The sequence below is a fragment of the Corvus kubaryi genome, unplaced genomic scaffold (assembly GCF_017639235.1).
Source record: "Corvus kubaryi isolate FWS band 111438036 unplaced genomic scaffold, C.kubaryi_AGA036_p1.0 37387, whole genome shotgun sequence".
NCBI lineage: Eukaryota > Metazoa > Chordata > Aves > Passeriformes > Corvidae > Corvus > Corvus kubaryi.
Window position 1 is genome coordinate 844,527 of NW_024581129.1, and position 25,548 is coordinate 870,074.

General features: G+C 43.5%; 1 protein-coding gene across 4 annotated transcripts in view; it reads left to right on the plus strand.

The window, feature by feature from the left end:
• XYLT1 (xylosyltransferase 1) overlaps positions 1 to 25,548 on the plus strand; it is a 171,014-nt gene that overhangs the window by 122,268 nt on the left and 23,198 nt on the right. For 2 of the 4 annotated variants that reach the window (XM_042037772.1, XM_042037774.1), the window contains 4 exons: positions 8,510 to 8,590; positions 19,497 to 19,713; positions 21,786 to 21,962; positions 23,895 to 24,154. In XM_042037772.1, coding sequence (XP_041893706.1) covers positions 8,510 to 8,590; positions 19,497 to 19,713; positions 21,786 to 21,962; positions 23,895 to 24,154 — 735 coding nt within the window. Of the gene's footprint in view, positions 1 to 8,509; positions 8,591 to 19,496; positions 19,714 to 21,785; positions 21,963 to 23,891; positions 24,155 to 25,548 lie in introns of all 4 variants that reach the window. The other 2 variants (XM_042037771.1, XM_042037773.1) reach the window with 1 other exon arrangement.

Below are 25,548 nucleotides of genomic sequence, written 5' to 3' on the forward strand. Positions count from 1 at the left end.
AATATGCAATATATAATATATAATATGCAATATATAATGTATAATATATAATATACAATATGCAATATGCAATATACAATATATAATATATAATAATATGCAATATATTATATATAATATATAATGTGCAATATGTAATATATAGTATATCATATGACTGCACAAACAGCCTCAGCTCCAGGCAGGCATGCTGAAGAGGGGACCAGGCAGATGTGGCAGCTCCCTCTCTTGAACAGCTCTCACAAGGCCCTGCACAGAAACTCCTGCTGTGAACGTGACCTGCACTGATGCCAGGAGGAAATCTGCTCACCAAGGCTGGCACCTTGGGTCAGCAGAGTGGCACTGGGGGACGTGGTTTGGTGATGGGCTTGGCAGTGCTGGACTCGATGATCTTAAGGGTCTTTTTCAAATGAAGCATTCCTGTGATTCTGTGTTTGGAGCTGACATGATGCTGAGTAATCACTGTTTCTGTGAATCTCTGGGTTACTTATCGAAACATGCTAACATTTTAGATCAGAGTGTAAGTTGAAGAGTGTCAACCCCACATTGCTGTATTTTTTCTGCAGTAATCTGCAATATTTTAATTTCCAAAGATGAATAATGCGAATGCCAGCAAGGCTTGATAAACAGTTTTTGCCAGCACTGATAAAAATGAGCATTTTTTTCATACATGCAGTTCAACTAAACTGACATCTCTTGTGAATGTGGTGGGAGAGGAATTTTGCTTTACTATATTTTATACCTTTAACAAATTTTCTAGCCCTTATCGAAGTTAGACACACGTCTCTGCCTTTACTTAAAAATATTTATTTGAAATAGGTGCTTATAGGTCTTTCTAGTAAAGGCTGTCAGGGACTCAGGTTCTGGGCTAGCAAGATGAAAAAAATAAATAATGGTGGTAATATGCTGATGATTCATAAACTTAAATAGAAAAATAAATAGAAAATTGTTTAACAAATCAGGGTGAAACATTTCCTTCCTTTCTAGCAAAATACCTCTGAGCTGCATGCATCAATACCAGCTTATTTAGGGAATAAGTCATCCTGCACATAGCTGATTTTCTTTGATTATTTTCATGTGTACCAGGTCTTGTGCAGTTGCACATTTGGAAGGTGCTTCAGAAGCTTTTGTTATTCAAGTATTTTTCAGTGCATTTTTTGTTGTTAAGCATACAAATAATCTAGACTTAGCAATTGCATACAATTAAATTTATGAAAGGAAAACGACCTTAATGCATTTCATAGTTTTACTCTAAAATACAGTAACTTGCAAATTATAGTGGCTTTAAAATCAGAGAAAAAGGGCTGCATATGACATGGTATTAAAAGGTAGTGTTTTCCTTATTTACTTTTTACTGCAGCAGCAGGGATGCTGAGAAAATGTCATTGTCACAGACAAATGAATTCCTAGGATCAATTCAAAGGTACTCCTGGGACTGAGGGGATTGTTAAAAAATGTTTTGTAGACACCAGTGAGTTAAATCTCCAAACAGTGGTGAGTTGGTGACATATCTGTGGTAGAGGTGGAAAATCTGAGTTCTAACTGGATTGGCCTCCTGGGAAAAGTCGCCTTAATAAATGTACTTGTGCACCCAAGAGATGGAAGATGAGGTGAAGGACAGCTCTCAGCTCTTCGCCTCGCGTGTAATCGTTGCACATTCTGCTTCTGAACACGTGGACATGGGGACCCTTACCCATAAAGTAATCTGTGACAGTCCAGTGTGAAAATTGCATTGTTTTGGGAGGGCTCCAAGTGTGCCATAGTTCAGCACATGCTGTTCAGTGCTTCACCAGATCAGAGACACAGTGATTGCACCATTGTATGGTGTGTTTGATAAGACCCTGGAGATGAGATTTTAAGTGCTGATGTTGAAATTGTGCTATAAAATAATTGGAAATTGAGTAATTTACTTTTTTCCCAGTGAATATTTATTTTAAAGACAGTCAAAAAGCAACAAGTTGCAAAGTTTTAATGAGTGCATGCAGTGAGAATTTTATTACCATAAAAGCTGTAGGGTTTATTAGCTGATATAGGGCTGGAGTTTGTCATTAGCTAAAGGCCTTTCAGGGTTTCATGGGATATAGCTGCAAAACATTCCAAACAAATGAATATTCTATTTTAAAAGAATAATGAGACATTGAGGGTTTTTATAGACTCCAAAGTTTGCTAAACCAATATCTCTAATTAGATGGAGAAACTCTCTATAGATGCTTTGCATCAACGGCAGTACACACAGCAAATGTTTTAAGTATTTACATATCAAATACTGCTGGCAGCGTTTTGGCAGCAGTCCAGAGCTGTAGATAGTTTTAATCACATTTGTTCATTAATCCTTGGTGGAATTCTCTTATAAGGTCTCTTTAGGATTTTCATTTAAGCATGTGCTGCTGCTTCTCAGCAGTGGGCTTATTTATTTATTTTACAAATGCTATCTGAAGCCTTGAATTTATAGAAAATAGGTTGTGGAGTGGCTCAGGAAGCAGACGATGGAGTATATTCTATTTTCTCTCAGTAGATCTCCTTTGTACCCAGGCATTTATGTACTCTCACTGGGAGGAGGTTTATTCAGCAGTGTGACATCTAAAAAAGACTTCCACTCTTTTTTGACTGTGCTAGTTCTTTTCTTTTCCATAGGAAACCGACAGTGGTTGAATGGGAAGCAGTAATTGAAAGTACAGCAAAGGGGGCTGTATTGCTAATAGAACGTCTGGAGCATCACACAGCCCTGGCAAAGCTGCACTGAGAGTAGCTGCATCCCTTGTGATGCCTGATCAGTGCCTGCAGCTCCAAATGCAGGAGGCTGACACTTTGAAACACACAGGTGTGGATTCCCAGCCCAGATGGCAGCGCTGGTGCTGGAGCACAACTCTCATCTCCTGAGCACTGCAGCGAGCTCAGCTGCTGAGGCAATAGCTTCCTTCCATTATCTTGTTCCTCCCTTAAACCTGACTTGAAAGACAAAACAAACCATTTAAGACAACACTGTTGTAAAAGCAGAGGTATTAACTGTCACCCAGAGCCTTCCTCATGCAGTTGGCCTCTGAAATTATATCTGTTGTTCTCATTTTTATGGTACATTTTATGAACAACTGTTGTTACAGGAATCAGCTTTGCTGAGAGAGGCCTGCCGTGCTAATCTCTGTTCTGTGATGGATAGCAAAGGCTAAATACAGCCTTCCCCTTTCTTTGCATTTTTAGATGGCAGACTTGTTTGGGGTTTTCTTCTTACTACAGCCTGGGTCAGGCTCCTCTGAGCCTCCCCTTGCAGTAAATTGCCTTTGGAGAGGCAGGAGGACTTGAGAGCATCAGTGAGAGGGTCAGGCTGCCTATCCAAGGTCTGAAAGCTGAACCTTGCAAGGTTTTTTCCTGTATTCTCCTCATGCTGCATTTGCGTGGTTGATCATCTTGCTGGTAGTGTTCCAGAAGGAGGTTTTGTAGCGTTTTGCTTTTTTCTGTTGAATTCATCTGTTGCATCCTTTTGTAAGGCTACGTGCTGTGCCCACATGTGTGCCAGCTGGCCTGGTGGAAGGGCCAGAGCAGGTCAGGGTCCCTTTCTGGGGTGGGAAGATGCCACGAGTGCTGCTGTGTCCCAGCAGACGTGGGAGTGCAGCTTCCAGAGTGCACTGGGTGCTGTGCAGGTGTGTGCAGGACCTGGCAACAGCCCTTCCCTGGCTCCTGGGCTGCTCTCCTTCCTCCCCAGCTCCTCTGTGCCCCGCAGTGATGCAGAACCTGGGGAGCCAGTCTGAGCCCAGGCACTCCTTACGTGGAGGGAGAGGGATAGCCCCGGGCTGGGGATAACCAGGGAAGGAACTCTCCTGCCACGGGGGCTTGGTAGTGATGGCATGTCCTGATATTCTGGGTTAATGACTATGAAATTAATAACTTACTGAAATCAGTGAGCTTAAGCATCATTATAAGAATTTATTGAAAAGAAGATAGCAGAATTTAAGGCTCTCAGTTCTTCCACTTCCGGGCTCTTGTGTGCACATCTGCATGTTTAACCATGTTTAGCCACATTAACCATTAATATCATGCTTCACTCTGAATAGATGAGTTTTGCCCCATAATTCTGGTTCTCTTTTCTGAAGTCTTTCCCTTCTCTGTAAGCGACCTTGTAGAAACAGTTTCTTGGCAAAGAGCTGCTGGGGTTGCTGTAGGTCTGGGTTCTGTGGGGCTGGGCCTTCACACAGTCACAGGAGTCCTGGGAAAGGAAACTGTGGGCATGAGTCAGGCGGGTATGGGTGGAAATACCAAAGCTTTGGGCACTGGGAGAACTTGTAAGAGTTTTAACTTTTCTCTTCTGGCTGTATGTTTGCCTTCATCATCCTTGCTTCAGAGCTTTCATTGCTGCTTCAAACCACATTGGCCTCCTTGCCCTATTCTCCCAAACCCTTTTGCCTCTGTGTTTCTTTTTGTGCCTGTTCAGCTGCTCTTGTGATCCTTGCCTGCCTCTCCAGCACTCCCCAGCAAGCAGAACTGCTGCCACTGCTGCTCACCACAGGCAGGGCTGATCCCCTCTTTGCACTCACTCCTCCTGTGCAGCAGCCAGCAGGCTTGTCATTAGATAGCCCTAAGTTAATCAAGATAAATAATTAATAAACTCAGAGCAGTTCTCTTTCCTTCATCTGATTCTTACCCAGAATCAAACCATCTTGTTTCCATACCTGTGTGCTGCCAAAAGCTTCTGAACTTTTGATCCAACTTAGCCAAATTGTTACTCAATTGTATAGGTTTTGACATTCTAATAATCCCATTGAAATGTCTGCTATTCCATACATCCTTGAAATTGCCCAGGAGTTAAAGTACCTTGCTGAATCAAGAACATTTTTATTAGCCATCACTATCTTCCAGAAGTAACAATCTCTTGTTTTCCTTTTCTCATATTCTCCAAAGACTTTCCTAATCTATTTTCACAGCTGCAGACTGAGGGCATCTCTGCTCTTTGCTTGGATTAGTCACCAGGGTTGGAGGGTTTGCTTAAAACCAGCAAGAGCAGCACTGCCCTTTGTTCTGGGCAGTGTCTGGCCGTGGTTGTGTGCAGGGGTTCTTGTGCTGCTTTCTGCACAGCCCTCCAGCGTGCTCAGACAGTGCAAACACAAAGTCAGTGTTTCTCTTTCAGTTTTTCATTTCAGTCCCCAGTGTACAGGCCATATTCTGAAGTTACTGCCATGCTCAGCATGTGTGTGTGTGTGCTTACTGAGTGCCTGGTTTGCCTGCTCACACCCTGGGACTCCTCAGTCCCAGGCCAGGGGCTGCTCATGAGGAAACACTGGTAGCAGACTTTGCTTTGCTTTGGCAATACCTTCTGAATTTCCTTCTGCATGTAGGACTCCCCTTTTTCTCTTCCTTAGACCTGTAACTCTAATCTTGACCCTAACCCCAAGCAGAGCCCCAGCCCAGGGGCTCAGCCACGTCCCCAGTTGAGCAGTGCCGTGGGTTGAGTCACTTCTGCAGCCTCTGGAGCCCCACTGCCTGCCCAGCCGAGTGCTGCCATCCTTGAGCCCAGCCCTACGGGGGCTTGGCTGAGTTTTGCTGGGTGGCATCTCAGCAGGTGGGCACAGTGCTCTGCCCCCACCACCCCTGCCCACCCTTGCTGCAGGAGGGGAGCTGCAGGACCTGACCGAGGTGACCTCGGCAAAGGTCTGGGGGAGAGGGGCACCCCCGTCCCAGCTGGCAGAGCTGCCCTTGCTGAACACCAGATCTGCAGCAGTGAACTCCAATGTGCTTTGTTTCCCATCACTCTTCTTCACTTGTCGCCTTCTCGTGGCAGCCCTCCCACGTGCACAGGCTTTCTCCACACTCAGAGTTCACTGGAGGATCAGTTCTGCATTTCTCCCTGTGCTGCACACCTGAAAATGCCCATTTTCTCCCAGCCTCTCTAGACTCACACCACCCTCCCTCCCTGCTAATGATACAGGTAACCAGCTGACTAATCCTTCTCCCTGGTGCCTTGCCCTCCAAGTGAGTTTAATAGCAAAAGGAAATAGAAGTGGGAGCTGTGTGGATGCATCCATCAGGCCCAGCCTCAGGCACCAACTGCAGAAGGGCTTTTTCCTCCATCTGTATTCGTGCTGAGTTACACGCTGGGGAAACTGGTAGGAATGTGATATGTAATATCCGTGTATTTTTAATCAGTAGCATGAACTACCCTCCCTCTCCCCATGACTTGATTTCCTTCTTAGGAAGGCTCTGTTGCACTTGTTACTTTTCTGTTTCACCATGATAGTTAGTAAAAGATTTTGTGCCAAATTTATGCTCAGTGAATTATCCCTGAAATTTGTGGAGCTACGGCAGAATTTAATTTGGCAGTGTGAGTTGCTCTTGCTCCCAGTGATGTCTTCAGCTGAAAATCTCAGCTTTCTATTGCCTTACTTAGAGAAAAAATGGGCCCATGTCTCCAGTCTTTGTCCAAAGGAGTGCCAGAGGCATTGGAAATAGCTGGTGCCAGAGGCACTGCCGTGGCAGAGACTCCACTGCTGCTCTGTGTGAAGTGTGGCAGCAATCTGTGCCAGAGGCATTTAGGAAATCCACCCCTGAAGGCAAAGTTTTCTGAAAGGTGAGGAGGATTTTAACAAATGCATTAACATACGGCATGTTCAATACCCTTGATTTTCTTCTTAATATCTTCTGGTGGAATAAGTCAGAGGTGATGTGCAGCATCCTCATGATGTTGGGGCCAGAAGGAGCACTTTGAATGAAAGCTTAATAGAAATTCAGTGTGCTGCCATGCTGAGCATGGAATTGGTTGACTGCATAAATCTAAATGTCAATTAACCAGAAAGTTTTACCAAATGGAACTATGATGTTTTAGTTCCATGTTGTCAACACATGAAAAGAAGCACATTAATTGAGAAGGAGTAAAACTCTGTATGAGTTCTTTAAAACAAACAATTAAAAATATTCAAAGTAGGACCAAGATAACAGCAATGTTTTCAAGAAGAGGGAAAATGTCAATTATTGATTACTTTGAGAACTAAGCATTATTTGGACATTCATAAGAATTATCTAAAATCCGAGAAGCAATGAGAAGTTTGTGTGGCAGCCCCAATACCCAATACACTTGGTAGAGTACTGCTGAATAGCAAAATACAGGTTGGTGAGCAATCTAGAAATGGTGATGTTTTATTGAGTGGTGTGGATTGTTACTTTGGTTGATTTGCTTTCTATCGTGTAAGGAAATTAAAGCTCAAGCACTTCCAAACTTGATTATATTTCTAAAGATCATCTTTGCATGCCAGCTTTTGCCTAGAAACTCACTTGAAGACGTCAGCCATTGAAACCATTTCATGTGGAAGCATTGCTAAGTAAATTCACTAAATGCCTATTCATCCCAGTAAGATGGAGAGTCACTGGAGCAGCAAATGTGAAAATCTGCACAGCTTACTATACAGAAAGCAGTTTCTGAGTTTGCCAAATTGAGATGCAGAGTCTGACCCTGGGAGGTATTGCAGCTCATATGAGGGAGTAAAGGAAGAGGGTCTCAGGGCCTGGTCTGTCAGGATGGTTGATTGACAGATAATTCATTTGGTCTGGATAAAATCAGTGAGTTTATGAAAATGGTTTACTTGGCTGATAACATTTCCAGGTTGCAGCCTGACCCCAGAAGTTAAACACATTTTGTACAGTTAAACACATTCAGGTTTAACTTGGTTTTCTGTGGCTTATAATAATGGAATGTTTTCAAAATACAGTACTATTGACAGCTCTTTTATCTTGAGTTTTTGTGCCATCAACTTCATTACAGACCATTGCTTAAATGGGCGTTGTATCCATAAGGTTGTGGGTTTGAATGCTATTCAGGAGATTAGGATCTTTTTAATGTGATTTATTCCGTTTTCCTAAATATGCTGACCTAGATAAATAGAGGACATTTTTGCTCCATTGTTAAAGAAATAACAGACCACAAAAGCTGTCAAGCGTAAATACATTCTTGGACATGTCAGCTGAAATGCTGAAAATGCTGGTGTCAGATTGCCTGTCATACTAATTGGAATTAACCTTCTAAATTCCTTTGTTCCTATTAATTATATTGCCTTTTTGACATCAGAATTCTCTTGCTTTATGCATTCCAACCTTGGCCTCTTCTCTATTACACAATGAAAACAAATAAAATGCCAATAGATACTGAACCAAATTCCCTAGGAAATGTCTGGCAAAGCGTGTAAAATGGGACTATCAGTGCAGTCATCTTGCAGCTGGATTTTCATACTTAACAGGTGTTGAGCTGTATTACTTCATACATACTCTGTTATAGTGCTTAAAATACCTGCCAAGGGTTGATAAGAAATTTGTTAAGGTGCATTAAAAAAAAAGCTGTGCTTCCTTCCAAGTATGCTTTCCTGAGCAGAGGGAGTCATTGAAGTCCAGCAGCAGGATGGGAGGTTTTTTGGAACCACCTCCTTCAGAATCTGAGAATGGTCCCCAAATGAGAACAATAAGTATGTCAATTGCTCTAGACACAGTGGTTTTCACAGTGTGATTTGTGCACCTTTTGTTCTTTCTCTTGCAGGACAAACGATCAGCTCGTGGCATTCCTGTCCAGATACCGTGATATGAACTTCTTGAAATCACATGGGAGGGACAATGCAAGGTGAGTTGGCCCTTTCCTCACCCTATTTTAACCAAAGCACTGAGAATTGTTGTATGGTGATGGTTTTCCAGCACTACCTGACTGAAGAAATCCCTAGTCCAGGAAAGAGAAGGGAAGGAGGAGGAAACCCTTTCCTCAGGATGGTTTTTTTTTTCCCAGAATGACTTCTTCCCAAAGATGCTTTTGTGGGGAGAGAGGCACTAAGCAGACTGATGTTGCTTGCTCATGGGGACTTGGCGCAGATCAATGTTTTGTGAGCAAGTGGCAACTGCCCCCCACTCCAGCACTGCCCAGGTGGCCCCAGGCACTCTGGTGAGCAAGACCTGTGTTAGCTGAGGTCTGCAGCAAAGCCTGGCATGGGCAGAGCCCCGGCTGTGGGAGCCTGTAGCAGCCTGCAATGCCAGTAAGAGTGACGATAGTGGCTGGAGCTTATCACAATCTACTAAAGTTTGGAGGTCCTTGAATCAAATCCTTCCTCATTCACCCTGCACGGGTCTCAGGGAGAAGAGAATGTGCTGTGTTTCCCACCAGTCATCAGTAATACTTAAACTTGCCACTGTGGTTTGGAGGGAGCAGCAGTGACCAAACACCATCTTCCAAAGATTTCAACAACCTCTGCACATGAAAGGACTTTCCCATCTGACTGCCGTGGTCCTGTTTTCCTATTTATTCATAGTTCTGCTGTTCCTCTTTTTCGCTAGTTTTGTACTGTAACATCAGTCCTACTGCACTTCCAGCAACTCCATATGCTGAGTCCCAGTGGCTTTGCATCTAAAAATACTGTTTTGTTCTGCTTGGGTCACCGGGTCTTCCCTTTATTCTGTAAAATGTCAAGTGTACCCAGAGAATGGGACACCCTGAGTCGTGTGCTCAGCACAGCAGGTGGACAGGATAACTCACAGGGCTCTCTCTCTTCTTGGCCGTTCTTACTCTTGTCACTAGATTTATCAATTCTGTCGTGTTCCTGTTTAAATTAAGTCGTCACAAGCATTCATCTTGTGCATGCAGAAATTCTATAGCAGGTAGTAAAAAATAATCTCGTGAGGAGTAATATTTAAAGCCAAGTCAACAGTTTTCACAGGAGAGTCCCTGGTTTGGGAAATGCAGAGTGTCAGAGTGATTGGCAGGCTGAGCTCTAGCTGGCAATAGTGATCCACAGCAGAGTTAGTGAAAGAGGAGAGGAAGAACCAGGGAGAAGCAGCCGGTCTCTTATGCCTCCTTGCTCCTCTGGTGCACCTGACTCTTCTCAAATTCCCTGAGCTGGCTAAGGAAAATAACTAATGAATGATGACACACCAACATCAGGCTGGTTCAAATATGCCAAGTTCAGCTGGATCAGAACAATTTAGATCACTAAAACACACTAAGCTGATACTAATTTAATAATGAAATGAGCTAATGTGCCACTTGTCCTTCCATCACAGGAATAACAAACTCCTTTAGTAATTCAATGGTTCTCTTTGTATGAACAACTAAATACCTTTTAGCTTACTACAAGATGTCACTGTGTTTTATTTTTTTTCCTGGATTTCTACCATAAATTCCCTGTGCATCAGGGAACATGCTTTGGGACACAAGTGCAGATTTGCCATCCCTGTCTGCCATGGTTGCCTAATCCCCACGTCCCATAAGTGCTCCCACTGCTGACCACTGGATGAATGGATCCTTTCACATTACCCCTTGGCACGTCCCCACATGTTCTACCAGGGAGATAGAGTGACTGCCCTCCTCCTGCACAGCCCAGGCAGCTGCAGACACACTCAAGCCAGCAGCTGCAAACGCCTCTGAGTAATGCTGGTGTTTGGTAAAAATTCATTCCATTGTTTCCAAAAGCTGATCAAAAAGTAGTTATCCCCTGTTTGTACTGTGGGTGAATTTCCAGCTCCGCATCTACCTGTTGAGAGAGAAATATTTTAAGTGAAGATTTCTAGCCTGATATTTCATGTTTAGTGTTGGAGTGAGTCAGTCTTGTCTAAACTGGTCAGTGCACCCTCTGCTCTCCCCATCTGACACACAGCTCCCACCTGACTTTCACTGTGTGCCCAGGTGTGTGAGCTGTGCTCATACCAGTCAGGTTTTTCCCTGTGGTTGGAATGGTGAAGTCCTCTGGGCTGAAATACCTTCTGCAAGCTCAGGCAGGTGAGACAAGAGCAAAGGCCCACCTGGGCTGTCAGCCCGTGTCCATGTCCTCCAGCCAGTGTCCTCAGGGAGCAGGAGGATGTGCTGCTGCTTTACAGTATTGTCCCAGCCTCTTGTGGCCTTTGCCTGGGGAATTTCCACAGCTCAACTCAGTGACTTGCTCATTTTAAGAGTAAGGGATGACTATTTTTTTCTATTAATTTTTCCAGTTTTTAGATTTTGCTCTTTGCTTTGTCCTGTCACAGCCCAGGGGGAAAGAAATACCCATGAAGAGAATGGTATGGCCAAGAGCTTAGTAAGGTCTGGAAGAGAAGCAACAGCCTCGAGGATTGGCAGCAAAAAGTTAAGAAAAAAAAGGACAGCTTTTAGAACACAGGCCAGTGTCCATGTTTTTGGGCAGCAGAAGAAAACTCCCTTAGGATATCCTATCTCAAAACACACTGGAACAGAATTTTTAGTCTAAAACAACTAATTGAAGCCATGGTAAGGGAGAGGACACTGGACTATACTGGCTGCTGCCCCGTGTACAGTAATGATTGAGCTGGTCCAAGGTCTTTTTCTCAAAACGTGAACTAGTGATACAGGAGCACAGCATCTAAACCAAATTGAAAGCAGTGTATAAACCTTGCTAATACTTTCAATTTTAATTTATGGATGAATAATGGTTCCTAGTCAATAAGCTTTTCAACTGTCTAAGTCTGCCTTGTAAACAACTGAAAACTCTTAATTTTAAGTCATCATAGTCTTTGGATCACACAACAGAGAAAGTTTAGAAGTGCTATCTTAAAGCTGAAATGCTTGTACAGCTCAATTACATTGTACTTTGTATTCCAGCCATCACAGTATCAGTGCATGTTTTACTGCCAAATAAGGAGAGAAACCAGGCTTCCTTTTACAGAGTTAAGTTCTGTTTTAGTTATGCCAAAGTAATGAAAAAGTGCATCGCTCTGATTTTCCTTTAGTGGCTTCAGCAGAGAGAATGGACATGAAAATGGCTCCTTCACTCAGCTGGAGAAGCATTATTTCCTGACAGAAGTGGATGTATGAAATGAAACTGTACACAGTGGCTGGGGTTATTACATAGTGCTTAGTGGGCAACACATTTCCTCCTCTTTTCAGTGTCTTAGACTATTAAAAGCAAGTGAATAACCTGGTGGTTGTATAAGCTGTTGCAATTTGGAATACGCAGAAGATTTTTTCTTTTTTGGCAGGAGCAGCACCTGGCTGATGTATTATAAAATAGAAAGACAGTCAAATGTGACATCTTCAATGACAGGCAGGAGAAGGGGGACTTTGCATAGAAACCTTTCCCCAGCAGTCATTTGGGAGCAGTGTAAAAATGCTGTGAAGGCTGGATGCTGTTAGATCTTAGAGGAATCTTGAGCTCATAGGCAAAATACAAACAGCTAAAGAAAAGGCCCTTAAAAGTTTGGTATGTATCCATATTCTTTTCTTCTGCTGGTTTTTTCTCCTCATTAATGCTATTCTTTGCAGTTGTCTTGTGCCCTTTCTGGCTTCTGGGTTACAGATAATTTTAGAGGTGTTGGTGAACTGTACCAAGGAGCATCACAATCCCATTCCAGTTCTCAGAGGCTAGAGAAACCTTAATTCCAAAGAACTGGAGCATGTTCCCAAAATCTCCACTGCTGGCACACATCTGTTGCACCCACCCCCATTTCAGAGGTGCCTTTTTTCTTCAGTGGCACATGCTGTTTGTTGATGTGCTGTACACGGGGTTGAGGGGGGTTTGGTGGTCAGTTAGGAAAATGGATCACACAGTAAATGCTGTTGTGTATTGCACTGATGAATTGCCCAGTAAGTGCCCAAATACTAGGGAAAAAAAAGGATTCATTATTGCTGGTGTTGGAGTAGTTTAACTGCACGTCCTCGCAGCACTTGCACTGCTGCTCATGTAACACATCTGGTGGTTCCTTTGGCACAAATTACCCTCAGCCTCATACTTTTTTTGCTAAGATTTTTAGAACACTTGAGTGTTCTGGAGCACATGGACTAAGATCTATTTTTTGCTTGGAAGCAGTTCAGCCCAACAGTTGCATGAGAAGTGTAGCGACTGAAATAGCAACATGCATCTTCTGTGCAAAGAGACTGCACTTCAAAAATTCAGACATTACAGCTAACTTCCAAATGTTCTTAGTGCTTTATGCTAAGCATTAGGGGAGCCATAAAGCCTTTACTGCTTCAGCTTGACAATTTGCCTCCTTGTAGGGCTTTTATTTCTGCTTGGCTTTAGAAAACAGTGCTCTAAGCTGTCAGTGCAAAGCGAAACAAAACCAGCCATGTGTCTTGACGTGGGACTAAGTAGGATGTTCTTTGTTCTTAGAGTGTACAAGCAAGATCATCCACTGGTTCAGGAAGGTGCTTTCAGTGAGAAGGTTTGAAGTAGCCATACTTTATGGGGCAAGGATGAATTAGGAAGGAGGTGAAAATTGAGATACTGGTAAAATAATCAGGAATCTTACTGCTGTCTGAGAACATTGAGATGCACACTTCATCTGCAGCCATGAGAACAGTAACTTTTGTGCCCTGTCATCTGAGCTCCTGAGGTGTTTTATAGAATGGTTATGACAGGGAACATCATTTTAAGCTGCACAGATGATGTTGGCCCTGGTGTACCCACAGGTCAGTGGCCTGATGTGGTAGCTTGAAAACCTTTATAGAAGGGGGTCACACTTGCCCTCAGTCACTAGAAAGGAGATGAGACAAGAAACCTTCTAGAGAAGACATTTATTGGAGACAAACAGATAGCAAAATGTCAGGTTTCATATCATTGAGTCTATCTGTGGTGAGTTCATGCTACATGTCTGCATACTATCATTTGCAGTTTTGCTTATTTAGTATAAAAATAAACAGAATCACCTGAGTTGTGGCCTTCCTGATGGTGAGGAGAAACCATTTCATTTTTGACCTTCTAAAAGCTGTTTAAGTATTGCTTAAAAGATACTGTGTAAGTGAAGAGTGGTGGGAAGAAACCCACAGGAAAATCTTTGAAAGTCTCTCTCAAGCTTTATGCTCACAAGGAAATGCATGGAACTGTTGACAAAACAAGGCAATTCCTAGTAGAGTCATTATGGCAAAAAATAGACATTGTGAGTTTCCTACAACTAAAAGAATTTTAGAGGTTTTTTTTTCATTTTGCTCCCTGGCCTGCGACATTAAAACACTAAGAAATATTGAGGCTTTTTAAGACTTTCTCTGAAAAAGAGACTTCTCCCTTAAAAGAGAGAAGGTGGAAAGTAAAGTTTTTCAAAACTAAGCTAATGTGTAGGAAAAGGTGGAGAAGAATAAAGAATCACGAGAAATTTCTTCTAAATAGAGTGCAAAGATGTGCTAGGACTAAAGCATTAAATGGGTATTCTGGGAATGTTACATATGGAAGAAGCAGAAACATCATATAGCATATGAGGTACCTTTTGTAAGCTTGGAAAGTCTAATCATGTGCATATAGAGATGGAATAATGACCAGATAAAATATGTGTATTCATCAGCTTTCAACAGCATCTCATGTGGAGTACCCTAAGTGCCATGGCTGCTTGACTTCCATAAAGATGCCATTGGTTGAGAAGGGACACATTGAACATAGTATTTCAAGGTGAACTTGTATCTTGAAAGAGACACTCAAATTACTGTACCATTTTTGCTGCACTGTAGATGAGCTGGACTCTGCACTGCCCGCTGTGTGTGGCAGCAGTAGTCTGCCCCAGGTTTAATTGCATGCTGAACACAGAAGTGTTTAAACATACATTGGAAACAGCTGTGGTAACATGGACTGTCAAACAATCCTTCCAGCAGACCTGCTTGTTCCCATGACTTGCAGTGCAGCTTGTGCAGACCCAGAGAAGCTCCAGGAACAAACGTCACAAGCTGCATCTCTCAGCTCTTGGGTGGCTGTGTCACCTGGGCTTTCTGCTCGGAAATCCCTGTGCTCCCAGGGGCCAGCTGTGGCCCTCCCTCCCCTGCACACCCTCCGTGCTCAGCTGCCCCTCGAGCTCTGCTGTGGGATGTGCAGAGATGCAGGTGACAAACACTGATCACATTTTAAAGGTAACATTTCCCTGTGTTCCGCGGTAACTCCTGAGCATTTAGCACAATGGGCAAAACAGCTAAAAGCATTTCAATTTGTCTGCTTATTTATGGCTTTGGCTTTTGCTCCTGAAGCCCAATCAGGAAATAAGCCCAGTCTCAGTAGAGCAAATTCAGTCAAGAGAGAAGCTCTTTCTGGTGTTGTTGATGTTTGTTTCTGCGTTGGCCCTAAAGCTTAGGGGGTTTGTTGAGATAGTAATGTGTTTAAATATTTCCTTCTGAGTAAGGGAATTAACAAAAGATAAGAATTCTGCCCTCGTAACGTTTTTGACCTTGTAACATTTGTATTTAGGATGCCACAGTTAAAGCACATTGAAAAGCAAGTTACAATTATTCTTTCTCCTTCTCATTCCTTCCATCATTTCTGTCTGTACTGAGAATTATTTTCAAGGCCTTTTGAAACAGCAGGAATTGTGTGTTCTGTGCTTTCCACACGATGCCTATCATACTGGGTAGAAATCTTCCTCATCTTGACAGACTAAGTAGGTACTGTTTCTGTTTGCCACTGTTCCCCTTTTCAAGCTTCAACTCCATTTTGGGAGCGGGGGGTCAGCCCTGGAGGCTCTCAGCATGGCAGGAAGAGGTCTCAGGAAACATAACTGCAAGATCCTATCCTTAGAAAAACAGATGAGTGTCTGGTACCATACAGACTTTTGGCTTAAATAGCCAATTGTTAATTATTTCAGGTGTTGTAAATATTGTTTAACCCTTGGCAGAATAGAGCTCCTCATAGAAGTGGAATGAAATCAGGGTCAGCTGGACCCAGCATGCTCAGTGGAGGCCAGGATTTCTACCCTGAGCAGGCAGGGAATGATTCTGCTCTGCACAGGTTTGGGATTCATGAATCTGCTTATTATAAAGAATGTTTCAGTGCCTGGTTTGTGGAGATGTACAGTAACCTAGAGATTGCTCACAAATTACTTCTTGCAACTGCTACACTCAAGATTGTCAAATTACTGTTCTGGACTTTCTAGTTGGTCACCTAAACTGCAAATTACTGTTTGATGCTTCCCAACTGATTGACTCTGGTAAGTGTTCCCAGGGTGGCTGTGCAAACACTGCTGGCAAGTGACTCTCACATTTCTCATCTGTAAAAATATTTACTTGACTTTTCGCACTGAAATCGACTTTCTTCCTCAAATTTTTGTCTAAAGACAATTAAAAGAGGAGCAGATAAAGTCAAAGCATGCAGAGCTTGTCCACATACACTCAGGGAAACATGGACGTGGTGCTAGTGGGGCTCCTGGCTCTACAGATTCTTGCTTTGACGTTGACTTTTGACTCGTGATGAATTGTTTTGCTGGTGTTTTGTAACTTTTATTCATAGCTCTTATTCTTAAATCCTGAGTAATGACAATGAGGTCCTGGGTAGGTGCACCTGGTTAACAGTGAAATGTCAATGGGAGGCCTCTAGGCAAGAGGCCAGAAGCAGGAAACATTTAGGAAGAAACCTTTTCACCTTAAAAAATATATTTTCCAGAAAAAAACTTTTTAGTGATGAAATTACTGATAAATGGCATTTAGCAAGCTGATAGCCTCTGATACTTTAGGAAGTTTTACTCATTCATAAACTTCATAAAACAGCAAACTCTCTGACTTACAACTGTGTGAGGAGAGCATTCAGGAGCGGGGGTCTCTCCAAGTTTCCGTGGTTTGCACTGTCCCTTGGAGAAAACTATCCAAAAGGAGGATATTTGATTGTGATGTTTTTGCTGATATTAAGTGACTGTGCAACAATATTTATTAGCAGTTAAAACATATGATTAGAGCTGAGCTGTGTTATACTCATGTTGGAGGAGTATGTGCTACACAAGTTACAAATGCTTTATGTGTGACACAGTCCTAGAATCTTGTCTGAAATGCATTTATAAATATTTAAATAAACTACAAAGTAAGAGGAGTTCCCTGAGACGGATTGCAATCGTGAGCTGCCTGGACTGACATCTATACTCAGTGACAGACCACATGCTGCAGGCAGTAGAGGTTTTTTAGCAAGATATGAAAATAACTCTCTGGAACCGTGTAAAGCCTGAGGCTGCATCCACACACAGTCAGGGCACAGTGGCACCTTTCACCTGTGTCAGTGTCTGTTTGGTGAGCTCAGGTGCCAACACACCTTCATAATATCCTGTGTTTCCTGCTTACTTTTGAGTGTAATCCCAGGCCCTCAAAACTGGAGGCTCTTTAGGAAGAATTAAAATTGATAAGGGGAAGCATAAGATGTCTTAGATGGAGTGCTCTATGAAATGAGGCAAAATGGCATGCTTTTCTTTACCCAAGTCTTATTTTAATTCTGTTTTCTCCTGGTTGACTCTTTTCATCATTATTTTCCTCCTGTTGTTTGTTTTAGCTTAGGAGAAAGGTCAGTTGTCTTCAGCTGATAATAGTTTCTGTTGTATTTGGCCAACCATACTTTGGTTCAGTTATGTATCTGAAACCTGGTGTGATGTTTCTAGGAAGGTTTCAAGAAGCACAAGCAAAAGGGCCATTTCTCTGGAGATCTCCAAAGGCATTGCAGCTCTTCAGTTGGGCTGTGCTGCCTTGCTGGAGGGTGAGTGATTGGAAAGTACATTTACTTTCTTCTAATAACCCAGTTGTATAAGATTTGGGGGCTGAGGTTTGTTGTGAAAACAGTTTTACTCCCAGGAATTGGTTTGTTTCACTCCATATCCTGAGATTTGCTTTTCCAAGCCGTTAGCTCCAAAAAACCATAGAACTGTGCACGAATAGAGAAAAAGGAGCCTGTCAACTATTTTGGAAAACATGAAGCTGTGAGTCAGGATTTGCTGGGACCTTCTCATCTGGAGTGTGGTCATGCTGTTCTGCTGCCAAGGTCAGACAATCAGGCTGAAGCTGTTGCAGTACCAGGGAGCTGTGAGCTGTACCACGTCATACTGAGGCTGAGGGAGTTTCTACGTAGAGCAGTTTTTGAAATAGCCAGGTGGTTTTTTTGTTCGAGGGCTCCTATTGCAGTTAAAGAACCTTCTATTTGAAAACGAGGGTAAAGGGTGATAAATTGGTAGAGATGGCAGTTGAAAGAAATTACTTCATGGAAAAGAACTTTATGTTCCTATTTAAATATAGTTGATAAAGTTCTGGCTTTTTCTTAAAATAATTAACTCTAATGAGCATTTAGTTTTGAGAGAAATAAATAAACAACCAAAGTTTCAGGCACATTAATATTTGATTTGGAGATAACTGCATAAATATTGAATTTGAAGATTACATTCCAGAGCACTGCATTAAAATTGCAAGACTTTTCTATTATCCTTCATAATGGAACATGAAATTAGAAACTTGTTCATGGAAAGAAAAATTTTTCAACTCTCATTCACACGTTTTCTGCACTGTTGTGTTAACAGAGGAGCTCTTCTCATACTGTGAAAAGAGATACAGCTATCAGTAGGACATAGACCCTGAAGTCATTTACGGTCCTTTTGAAAATTAATATGCACCATTTCATAATTGCATCTCCATTCTTTGATTGGTATAGAATAGAACTTGAACCAGAGCGTTGGCCTGCGGGGTTAAGGCTCATGTTTCCAGATGCAGGACTCCAGAAAGCTTTGGTGTTGTTCCTTAACTTTTATTTCTTTTCCCTTTCCTTCAGTAGCATGTGTTTGAGGACCACTAAAATGTCATCTGGGCTTGCTGACCCTGAAACACCCTGGCACAGCTCTGTGTGGTTCAGGAAGGGAGCGCGGTGCCCCTCTCGCTGTAGGTGCTGTTGTTCTCCTGCAGGTCCTGCACCCGCAGGGGGCTGGGGGCTGGGGGTTGCTGTAGTGGGTGGTCAGTGAGCATTTGCTGCTGCTCAGATGTGGGATGTGTCCAGTGCTCACGTCCAGCTGGGGTGGACAGTGCTCAGCCCCCCTCGCTGCTGATTCACAGCTGCCCTGCTTCTCCTTCAGGGAAATCATTCCCAAATGGAGTAACAAACAGGAACCTGGATCAGACAGTCTCAAAACATGAGTGGGCATCCAGGCCAAAGTGCTTTCAAACACAGATAGATTTCCCAGTTTTTATTCTCTTGTATTGGTCTCAAATAATGCATTTCCATAACTTTGCAGTTCTGCAGTTGCTCCTTTTATTCATGGTTCAGCAATAACAAAACACTGTTCCCCAGAGACTTGAAAATGGAGCAACCTTGCTCATTCTACAGCAAAGACCAACACAATGGTATTTCTTCCTAATTGGCTATATCCATATAGAAAAATTAATGAAATAGTAGCATAGGAGAATATTGGTCATTTTACCTTTATGTACATTTTCCTGGTTTTGAAAAACTGAATTTATGTAGAGAGAGAAGCCTCTCACACAGATTGTGTTTGTTCCTGTTCATGTTGCAGTTCTTCTGCAGTGGTTTGTTCAGAGTTTATGAACGTTACGGACTTTCCTGCCCTACAGCTCTGTCACCTGCACAGCCTTAGGACAGCAGAACATGTAAATGATGTTTAAAAGCAATCTGTTGATCTTTGCCTCTGTAACTGAACATATAACTGATTAATCATTTATTAAACCTCTCTACATTATTTATGAGTAGAACAGAAATACAAACAAGTGACATTTTGACCCTTTTTTGTTTGAGAAAGTAGCTTTTTATTTATAAAGCTCCCAGTAATAACAAAATACAACTCAACTTTTAATGGCTCCCCTTGTATTCCCTCAGATTCATCCGAAAGCAAGGGCTGGACCGGCTCTTCCTGGAGTGTGATACACACATGTGGCGCCTGGGGGACCGCAAGATCCCAGAAGGAATCACAGTCGATGGAGGGTCGGACTGGTTCCTCCTGAACAGGAAGTTTGTGGAATATGTGACTTTTTCTAATGATGATCTGGTAACAAAGATGAAGAGGTTTTACTCTTACACGCTGCTTCCTGCCGAGGTATGGGAATGCAAAGAATCCCTCTCTGTGTTCAAACCTGCAGTGTTTGTGCTTGTCCCAAAGATCTGACCGAAATCAGAGGGGCTTTCAGCTGATATCAGTGGGCTTTGGAGCATCCCACAGTGGGTAATGAAAATTTTGCTTCTATGACAAGTAAGCCCTTTAGGGTTAGAACATCTCTTGCAATTGTTTATTGCTTTGTTTATTTATCTTTTTGCAAAGAGTGGCTTTGTTTTATACTTCTAAGCCTATTAATCTGTTACTGAACAACCAAAAATCCAGCTGCCCTTTGCTTGCAAATTTTTCCTGCACAAAGCTTTTGAAGGATATTAGAGATGGCGAATTCTCTTCATAAGTAGCTTTCCTTGCTATTATCCAGCGCTTTTCTTTAAAAATATAAACCCTGCAAACAAAGGTTTATTGTTCTGTTCAAAACTCAGCTAGAAGGCAGAGTCACAAATGATTTCGATCACTCAGGAGTCGCTCTGGCTACAAGTGATGCAGAAGGGGAGTGCACACCAGAGTGGGGCTGTGCCTGGCGTGCAGCAGTGCGTCAGGAGCGCGCTGTCTGCGGGGAGAGCACAGAGCCGTGGCAGCGCGGGTTGGCAGCCTGTGCTACACCTGCCCCCTGGCTGCTCTGCTCCCCTGGCTCGCCAGGCTCTGCCCCACAGGCTGCAGCAGCCAGCCAGTCCAAGGAAGACCTGATGACTGCCTTTAAACCAATAACTGCCTTGGCTCCTGAACATTTGAGGGATGGATGACACCGATCTCACAAATCTGGGCTCGTTAGCTTGTGCTGGAGCACAGCGATTGTTATCTTTTGGTAGGAGTTTATTATTCCACACACACGTTGCATAATCTTCTTTTAATCCCGTTTCTGTTAAAAATCACCTTTTCTCTCTACTCTGATAACCTTTTCATCCATTATCTAGAGAAATTCCTGTATTGCTATAAAAGGACACAGAGCAATGGGTAATTGGGTAGGGTTTTTTTTTCCCCTCTCGCTTGAATGAGAATGGATGCCTTTATGGGTTTAACCAAACAGTTCAAGCATAAAATCCATATTCACTGGGCTGTCATTTAACATTAAAAAGGGTAGGGGGATTATTTGGGGGCCAGCCATGCTAATGTTATGCTGGTTATTTATAGATCTTACTATTGGTGATTTTAAAGAGAAGCCACTGCTCTCTTGCAGGGCTACATTTGATGATATTCCATAGCTTTTTTCCACAAGGTTTTCTTTGCAAGATACATAGCTGGCTTTGTAAAATGGCCCTGCCTTCACTGACCTGTTAACCTGCTGTATCAGTCCCCATTACACATGGTTTATGTAATAGCTGATATTACGATGATATAATTAGGATTGCCCAATAGGAATTCCATGCTGCCATGAGTCAGCAAATAAAGACTTATGGTTTCAGACGTAAATGCAGGAGGCACAATGTCCTTTTGGTGCCTAGGGTGAACTGTGTATTTCAGAACAAAGCCACTCAACTAGCAATGCATTTCAGAGTGCTGGAGATAGACACCCACAGAAGAGCTGTCTGGGACTGTATTTTTATCAGAGTAACCAGGGTGATGGTATAGTTTTAAGAATTGTTTTGGGAAACAACTTGAAATGTGCCATTAGCACATTGCTCAGAAAAATAGTCCTAAATCTGGTAGACCAGGGAGTAACTTACAGAAGGGAAATAATGGGAATTTCTTAGAACTGCTGGGGCAGCTGAAATAAAAATAAAATGATAGATGGCACTGGTGCCTTTCCTGGAGTCCTTTGGACTCCCAGCGCCCAAAGCTGGTCATTGCAGAAGTGCAGTTATTCTGTGCCAGGTTGTTGTAGCAGGACCTCAGCTGTGTGTTGGGTCTATAGAGTGTGGTGATTTTTCCAAGCTCTAGGGAATACAGGCACATAGAGTGTGTTTCATATGTGGTGGAACAATAGAGCTTGTTAATTCCGTCATTTCAAACAAAAATAGGTCACCTGCATTAGGTTTGGGCCCATGGGCTGAAGTGAAGGAGAAAATGGAATTTTGAGGAGCTAAATACAGTGATCTGCTGTGTGTTTGTTGCAGTCCTTCTTTCACACTGTGCTGGAGAACAGCCCGTTCTGTGACTCCATGGTGGACAACAACCTGCGCATCACCAACTGGAACCGCAAGCTCGGCTGCAAGTGTCAGTACAAGCACATTGTTGACTGGTGTGGCTGTTCACCCAATGACTTCAAACCAGCAGACTTCCACCGGTTCCAGGTAACTGAACACACCTGCAGAGAGGCTCTTCCCGCTGTGCTGGGTGTGGAGAGCTGGCTGAATGCGTGGCTGCAGCAGGGAGAGGGAAGGCAAGCTTTGACTCCGTCAGGCAGGTGGAGAAGGAGATGTGAGGAAGCTCTGATCTTAATTTCAGGAGAACGAAAGATTAGTTCTCCTGTGTTTTGGCCCTGGAGACATACCACTGCATGGTAAGGTCACACAGCAACTCTTTGGACTCCTTGGCATTGGTAATCCGCTGTGCCAGAAAGGAGGGAAGCTTGATACATCTCTGACTGCTCCACTGTTACTTGGTAACTCTCGTGAGTTTATTGCAAAGGGTTTTTTTCCAATGTTCCAGCTCAGGTGCTTTCATCATTTCACGAAACTCCTGGCTTTCAGTGTTAAGCAATGTTTATAATCTTTTAAAAAAGCTTAGAAGTTGACCACTGTGCCTGCTAGAGACTTACACACACAAGGCAAATCCATTTTCATTATTATATTCAACAGCATGATCATATTAAAGTTTATCTCGTGGTTCTGGGAGCCTTAGTCATGAGGTTTTGATCACCCAGGTTTGGCAGGACTGTCTTAAAAAGTTAAATCGGTTCCTTTGTGATAGTTTCCTCAAGGCAGCCGTGAGAGCGAGTCCTGTGCTCCAGGGTGCACTCAGTCTCGAGGCTGTGTCCTGCCTGTGTATCTTCTATTAAGAATGAACAGCCACTTGTTTCAAGGTCACCAGATTTGCAATTCCATCCCTCCAGCTCCTCGGGGTTCCCTGCATAAAGCATGTTTGTTCAGGCTTTGTGTGGGATGGGGAATGTGTTACCCTACAGCACAGAAATGATGACTGCTCTGAAACAGAGACCTTTTCTTTGCTGTGATGTGCTGCCTACCAGGCATGCTTGAAGTCACTGGCACAGGCACTCACAAAAAGAGCAAATGAGACGTTATCTAAGAGAGGCTCTGCTGTCCCAAACACCAATCCCAGGGAAGTCTCCAGCACAGAATAAATGGCAAGTCTTAAAAACCTCTTGCCGGACTGCAGAGCCTGACCTGCTACAGGCTGTGAACCCACAACGATATTTCAGAAAACAATCAGGTAAACTGAGCTGGAAAGGAAAGTTCAAAATTAGAATAGATGTAAAGGCAGCTTCTGACACTTTCTGGTGAGAGAGCCCATCACACGAGCACACAGCACCAGAAGGCCAGGGCTTGCTGTTCCCACAGAGGCACAAAGCAAGCTGAGATCACAAAGCCCACAGCATGCGCCGTCTCAGAGCAAAACTGAGCATCCTCAAAAGAATTTTCCAACTGTCTGGGGCACTCCTGAACTCCTTGGCACCTCAGAACCCACGCTCAAATATGAGCAAGGCAAAACAAAGACTTTTTGAAAGTTAATGGTAGTTGAGTAGCATATAAAGCAGTAATACGCCCAAGATTGTGTCAAGCGCAGAGAAAAAATCTGGGCAGGACCACTCAGAAGGGGAGAAACCTCAGCCACAAATGGCACCTCTCCCAGAGACCTCTTACCACCTCCTAGCAGCAAGTCCATACACAGAAAGTGCTGCTCTGCCTCCTCTGAGCCCCTGTGCCCCAGCACACTCGTCTCCCTGCCTGGCACGTGCCAGTGCTGCACTGTCTCCAGGCTAACATGGGGCTTTGGAGAGCGCTCCCCACCCCTCCTGCACTTGGAGAGGGGGGGTGGCTGTTGCTCTGAAGGGATTGACACAGCTACATTTTCACTGAGTAATTATGTAGTTTTTAGCTGAATCTTGACATCACTCCTAACGATGAATGGTCCCGAAGGTGACCTTTTAAGTCATCTTTGCCTATGGAGAGTTCATGTCCTCAACTCCAGCCCATTGCTTAAGACAAAGTGTCGTGTCTGAAAATGGGAACTCAGCGTCTTTTCCTGTCCTGTCCCAACAGCAGACTGCCAGGCCAACTTTCTTCGCCCGCAAGTTTGAAGCCGTGGTGAATCAGGAGATCATTGGCCAGCTGGACTACTACCTGTACGGGAATTACCCGTCAGGCACGCCGGGCCTGCGCTCCTACTGGGAGAACGTGTACGAGGAGCCCGACGGCGTGAGCGCTCTCAGCGACGTGGCCCTCACCATGTTCCACTCCTTCTCCCGCCTGGGCCTGCGCAGGGCCGAGACCTCGTTCCACGCTGCTGGAGACAACAGCTGCCGGTCAGTCCTGCCTCCCCCGGCGCTGCGGCCCGCCGAGCTCGGGGAGGCTCCTTGTGCTCGGCTCTGCTGGCTGAGCCTACGGCCACGAGCGGGGCCAGCCAGCTGCAAGTGCGCAGCGCTTATTTCCAGGAGTATTTATGTCCATAATAAAGCCGTGGTTGCTCCGGGTTGACATTATGTGACCTGTTTGCTGCACTTTTAAGGAGCTCCTCTCCAGCCTGATGAAGACTGACAGGATCCAGTTGGGCAGTGCTACCCCCACTGCTGCGTTTCCCTTGATTAATTTCAGCAAGTGTATTATAGCCTCAGCTCCTAAACCCTCCGTGTGATTGCAGCAGAGGTCATGTTCACCTCTATTATGCTTACCAAAAGCAGAGGACAGGATTTCAGAACAAATCTGAACACAGGCAGGTTAATGGTCCTTGCTTGTTTGTTCCCCTGGGAGCACACATGGAGTGCAGAGAGCTTGCTTGGCTCAGTTTGCCTGCTTGGTGCAGCTCTCTGTGCCAAAAGTGCAACTGGTAAGATCTATTAGCATCAAATACATAACATATATGTAGGTGTTTGTATATATCTTTATATATATATAGAGATATATATATATATTTATCTCAAATAAAGGTCCTTATTCTTTAACAGGAATTTCCCCCTATATTCTAGATTCCTTTTTCACCTCTAAGCCTGGCTAAGAAGAATTCAGTCTGAAAGGGATTTGAAGGAAGAATTCCTGAAGTTAGACTTGCACAGAAAAGGCTCTCTTCATGGTGGCTGTTTGCTGCCTGCAAACACATCTGAAGCTGTTTAGATTCAAAGTAGAGAGGATTCATCTTTTAAAGTCTTACCTTGCCATCTCTTAATTCCTTCCTCAGAACGTGTTTCTGGAGCCTGCCTTTTTTTTATCCTAATAGAAAACACATAGAGCCTAAGTCAGCAAACACTGAAGATGCTCCATGTGCTTTGATGGATGGATGTTGCCCCTCTTGTGTTCTCGAGAGGGAACCAAATGTGCCTTGACCTTCCTAAATTAGTCATGGAAGTGCTCAGCAATGCCCCATTTAGAAAGATGTGGCCATAAGTGCTCCAGATTCCTATTAGAGTTTTGTCAGTGAAGGTTACCGGTGCAAAGCAATAAAAGATCAATAACAATTAGATAGAAATAATCGCTAGTAGCATGCCTTCCTTATATGAAATAAAGGCAGACCTAAGGAAGTCCTGGGTCATTTGTCCTGCAGAGTGAAGCCAGCAAAGAGGATGGGGACTATGTATAACCAGTACTGAAATAATTTGACAATTACTTTTGTTCTCACTCCTTTTGCCAGTGTTCTGATGCTGATTTATATCAATTATCACTTTCATTTCTGAGGAACTTTCCATTGCACAGGAACTCAAGGTGC